General features: G+C 66.8%; 1 protein-coding gene across 1 annotated transcript; it reads right to left on the bottom strand.

Annotated features, from left to right (window-relative positions):
* Window positions 1-434: 434 nt before the first annotated feature.
* On the bottom strand, window positions 435-3944 carry GPR37L1 (G protein-coupled receptor 37 like 1). The gene is made up of 2 exons (XM_035346908.1): window positions 3171-3944; window positions 435-1705 (listed from the first exon to the last, which is right to left on the bottom strand). The coding sequence occupies exons 1-2, from the start codon at window positions 3795-3797 to the stop codon at window positions 893-895; spliced, it is 1440 nt and encodes a 479-aa protein (XP_035202799.1). The 5' UTR covers window positions 3798-3944; the 3' UTR covers window positions 435-892.
* Window positions 3945-4503: the final 559 nt, after the last annotated feature.

Below are 4503 nucleotides of genomic sequence, written 5' to 3'. Positions count from 1 at the left end.
CCTGCCCCCGACCCGCTGCCACCTCCGGGGTGCTCCCAGCGGCCCCAAAAGGGAGCAGGAGCCCGGGGCGAGGGGGCGGCCGTGGGGTTTGGGGGAGCCGGTGGTATGAAATCAGCGTCTTGGGGAGCGCTTGGTGCTGCCCCCCTCCCCACGGACAGAGGATGCGTGGGGTTGGGTGGGTGAAAGCCCAGTGCTGGGCTTTACTGGGACCAGTTCAAAGCTCCGAGCCCGGTGCTCAGTGGGCTCGGCAACACCCCGGAGGGACTGGGATGGGGGAGCTGGGCGCCTTTCCCCCTCTCCTTTAGGTGCTGCTTGCCCCAGTGGGGCTGCTTTTCTGCCCCCCCCGTGCCCCCCAAGCTGCCCGTGCCCACCCAGAGCCCCCCGGCCCGAGGCAGGAGCCCCCCAGGCGCTGCTGGACGGCTGCAGGCACGACGTGCTCTAGCTTACTGGTTTATTGAGCTCTTACAGGGCACTGCTGGGACCCGCCGGGACCTGGTGGCTGGGACCTTCCCCTGCGGTGGAAGGGGACGGGGCAGGACGAGGGCAGGTTGCGTCTGCTAAAAGTCCTCTGTGAACCCTCCTTGGTATCGGGGGGGGACCTTTCCTGCGGCAGCTCCCATCGCCGGAGCAGCACCCCCTGAGCCCGGCCGGGCAGCCGGGACGGAGGGTGCGGGACGGAGGGTGCTGCTGGCCTCCTGGCCTCCGGACACAGCCATGGGGACAGGACCCCCCCCCCCGCCCAACACAGGGTCGGAACCCCCCCAACCCCCCGGCGCAGCCCCTGAGCTGCTGCTTCTTGCTTTGCTCCCCGTCCAGACACGGGCACTAAAACGACGACGTTTGGTCTCGGGAGGAGGTGGCAAAACGATCTCTACAACCCCCGGGGCGGCGCTTAGCACGGCGTGCCGAGGGCCAGGAGGGGCGGGGGGGACTCCCGGGGCTTGTCGAAGAAGATGGAGGAGGACATCTCCGTTTTGAGCTTGCCGTCGGCGCTGCCCTCGCTGGAGGCGGCGTCGGGCCCGCAGCCCTCGCAGCAGCAGCAGCAGCAGTCCATGAAGGCCTGGCCCAGGGGCCGGCAGAGGCACAGGAGCAGGACGGGCGTCACCGAGCACTTGAAGAAGAGGAAGAACTGGTTGATGAGGCCGAGCAGGTCCAAGGTCTGCTTGGACACGTCGGGGGACATGTAGGCCACCACGATGTTGCAGACGTTCTCGGGGGTGGCGCAGAGCCCGTAGACCACGGCCAGCCCGATGATGGTGCAGTTCAGGTGCCTCTCGCACTGCCCGTGCTTGGTCCCTCGGCTCTCGGCCTTCTTCTCGCCGCCGCCGACCCGGCGGGTCACCAGCTGGCAGCTGACGGTGAAGAGGACGGGCAGGCAGAAGTAGCAGCCGAAGTACCACCACATGCGAGCGTTCTGGTAGGTGAGCACCAGCGAGTAGACGGACTCGGGCAGCTTGGCCGAAGGCCTCATGGTGCAGTACTCCGACACCGCGCCCGACACGGGCGACGTGTCCTGCGCCAGCTGCCAGAGCAGGACCTCCGGCACCGAGAGCGTCATGGAGCCCACCCAGATGACGGCCAGCTTGGCGACGATGGACTGGCACCGCTCGATGGGCCGGGCGCTGGCCTGCGGGCTGGTGGCCGCGTGGAACCTGTCGATGCCCAGGGCGCAGAGGCTGAAGGTGGTGACTCCCAGCGACGACACCTAGCGAGGAAGGGGAGCGTGTAGAAGAAGTGGGTTTTGCTACAGGGACACCTCGGGGGGTTGTTTTATCCCCCCGGGGGGGTTGGTTTTATCCCCCCGGGGGGGTTGTTTTATCCCCCAGGGGGGTTGGTTTTATCACCTCGGTGACCAACCCCCAGCTACCCAAGCCCGCAGCCCTCGAGCCTTCCTCCCTGGAGAGGTCACGGCCTGTGGCTGCATCCCAGGTTTGGGGCCGCTTTCCTGTGACTCCTGAAAGGGCACGGGATAAAAATGTCCCTTTTTGACCTGTCTGTCCCTGCTGAAAGGGCACGGGATTAAAATGTCCCTTTTGTGTCCTGCCTGTCCCTGCCCCGCTCCCCGTCCTGCAGCAGGGAAAGGCCTCGGTGGGTGGCTGCCCATCCATCCAGCCGGGGCGGGGATGGCAGGATTGTCCCTCGGGCTCTTCCTCCTTTCTGAACGGGTTTAGGAGAGGAAAAGCAGGGAGCATACCCCCCCAACAGAGCCTTCCCAGGGCTCCCCAGCTGCCTCGTCCCTGCCCTGCCTCCTGCTGCCCCGACAGCCCAAAGGAGCCCGGAGCTGCCGTTGTCACAGATCAGCTCGGGGCGATTTCCGCTGCATTGAGAATGGCAGGAAAAACATCCCCGTCTGCCAAGGGGAAGAGGCCAAAGGAGGCAAAGGGAGGGCTGGCAAGGCGCTGAGGGTCACAATCAGCATTCATCGTCCCGGCCCCCGGGGCCGCAGCATCGCTCGGCGCCAAGCCCCTGGAGCACGGCGCAGTCACATGCTGGTGCCCCCCGGCCCCGGGGCCGTTCCTGGCCTCACGAAGCCACCCCCCAATAGGTTTGGCGAGAAAAAGGGCCGGCACCCCGACCCCAAATCAGGTCGGGCATCCCCGCCCAGCCTTTTGCAGGAGTCCTGGCTCAGCCTCGTGAGCGTTTCAGGGCACAGCCGCTCGTGCCCAATGCTCAGCATCACCATCCAGCTACGCTCAGCAGCATCTCCCCCAACTCAGCATCACGGCCCTAGCCCGGAATTGCCACCCTGTCCCCAACCCCACTGCTCGTGTCCCAGCACCTCTGCCCCATATCCAGAGCTACCCCAAGCATCCAGCAGGGAGGCTGTGTGCCACCACGGTGCTGGCTGTGCCATCGCCTCTCCTCCGCCCCTGCGCTGTCCCCCAAGGCTCTCCTCTCCCTCCTGGTGCCCATGGTCCCAGGGTGCAGCTCAGGGGAAGAGTGCCGCGCTGAGCACAGCAGGGAGGGTTTCCTGGGCTCTTCTCAGCCCTGGGAGCGCCGGTGCTGGCTGCAGAGCCCAGGGCAGAGGCAGCAGGAGGGATAACACTGGGAATGTCCCTCAGCTCCTTGCAGAGCCCCGTGGTGGGGTCTGGGGCTCACCAGCCCCTGTGCCAGACCCCAAAATGAGGGGGCAGAGAGGAGCCCCTGGAGGGCCCCGCACAGCCCCTTACCTCCATGAAGGGCACGATGCGGCACGAGATGTCCCCCAGCAGCCTCTTCTTGGTGATCTCGTTGAAGATGACCACGGGCAGGCAGAAGAAGAGGATGAGGAAGTCCCAGAAGGCCAGGCTGGCCAGGATGGAGTTCCAGGCGCTCTTCATGTAGTAGTTGTGCCACACGATGCACATCACGGAGAGGTTCCCGATGATGCCCACGGCGAAGACGATGAGGGACAGGAACATGACGGCGTAGGCGCTGTACGAGCTCTCCGTCACCGGGTACAGCGGGTTCTGGATTTGCAGCCTCCTGTCGGACACCGTGGTGAGGTTGGCTCGGGGCTCGACCCCCTGCCCGTCCGTGGGGACCCCTCGCTGCTGCTCCGCGGGGTCCGTGCTGGAGGGCACCAGGGCCTTGGTGGGGTGCAGGCTGGCGGAGTTGATGGGCCGGGGGAACTCCACGCGCACCCCCGGCACGTATTGCTGCACCGATTTGGAGTCCTCCACCGTGCCTCGGCGCAGCCGCACCTCCGGGGCGATGCGGGGCAGCGTCCTACCTCCAGGCTGCCCGGCCGTGCCTCGCATCGCCGCGGCCCCCGGCAGCACCAGCAGCAGGAGGACGAGTGAGGGAGGCGAAGGCATGGTCCCCAAGGCACCCGCTGGAGGAAGAGGTTACAGGAGATGCAGCAGCCCCCAGCGCAGCAACCCCGGGGCTGCGGGGAGCGAGGGAGGCGTCCGGAGGAGCACTCGCTCTGTCCGGCTCCGGCCGCCGCTCTGGGCTCTCCAGAGAGCTCTGGGCAGAATAAAAGCTGCTGGGGAGAGGCAGAGCCAGGCCCTCTGCTGGTCACCCACCCGCTCCCGGGGAGGCTGCCAAGTGCTGCGGAGCCACGCCAGAGCCTGGGCCGGGCATCCCGGCACGTCCCCACGGCGCCCCAAATCCCCCCGGCACCCCCCAGAGCAGCCCAGGCTGAGGATGCCGAGGGCTGAGCGCCAGGGAGAGCTCAGAGCTCAGCCCTTCCCGCCTGCCAGCCCCCAGACACAGGCACTACGTGTCCCCCGTCCCCTTCCCTGGCACTCTCAGCCTGCACCCAGGATGTCCTCGAACAGCCGGGCCACTTGGCCAGCTCCTAGGGCAGGAGCAGGATGTGGGTGCAGGGAAGGACGGGCTGCCCTCCGGCACAGCTCCTTGCTACTCTGCGGTGTCAGATCTGCTGGCCCTGCTCTCCCAAGATTTATTGCTGCTTCCCTTGCTGATTTCCCCCTGGGACAGGGGTTCGGACAGGACTGAGGGTCCCTGATCCCCTGTAGCCACCTCTCCCCATTCCCATCACCTCTCCTGTCACGGACC

This window comes from Oxyura jamaicensis, chromosome 26 (genome assembly GCF_011077185.1).
Source record: "Oxyura jamaicensis isolate SHBP4307 breed ruddy duck chromosome 26, BPBGC_Ojam_1.0, whole genome shotgun sequence".
Taxonomy (NCBI): Eukaryota; Metazoa; Chordata; class Aves; order Anseriformes; family Anatidae; genus Oxyura; species Oxyura jamaicensis.
The sequence above is the reverse complement of the archived record's forward strand: the minus strand, read 5'-3'. Positions and strand labels throughout refer to the sequence as shown.

Coding starts and splice junctions, on each gene's coding strand:
- GPR37L1 (XM_035346908.1), bottom strand. CDS start 3,797: ATGCCTTCGCCTCCCTCACTCGTCCTCCTGCTGCTGGTGCTGCCGGGG. Junction 1,706..3,170: donor GCATCGTGCCCTTCATGGAG/GTAAGGGGCTGT, acceptor CTTCCTCGCTAG/GTGTCGTCGCTGGGAGTCAC.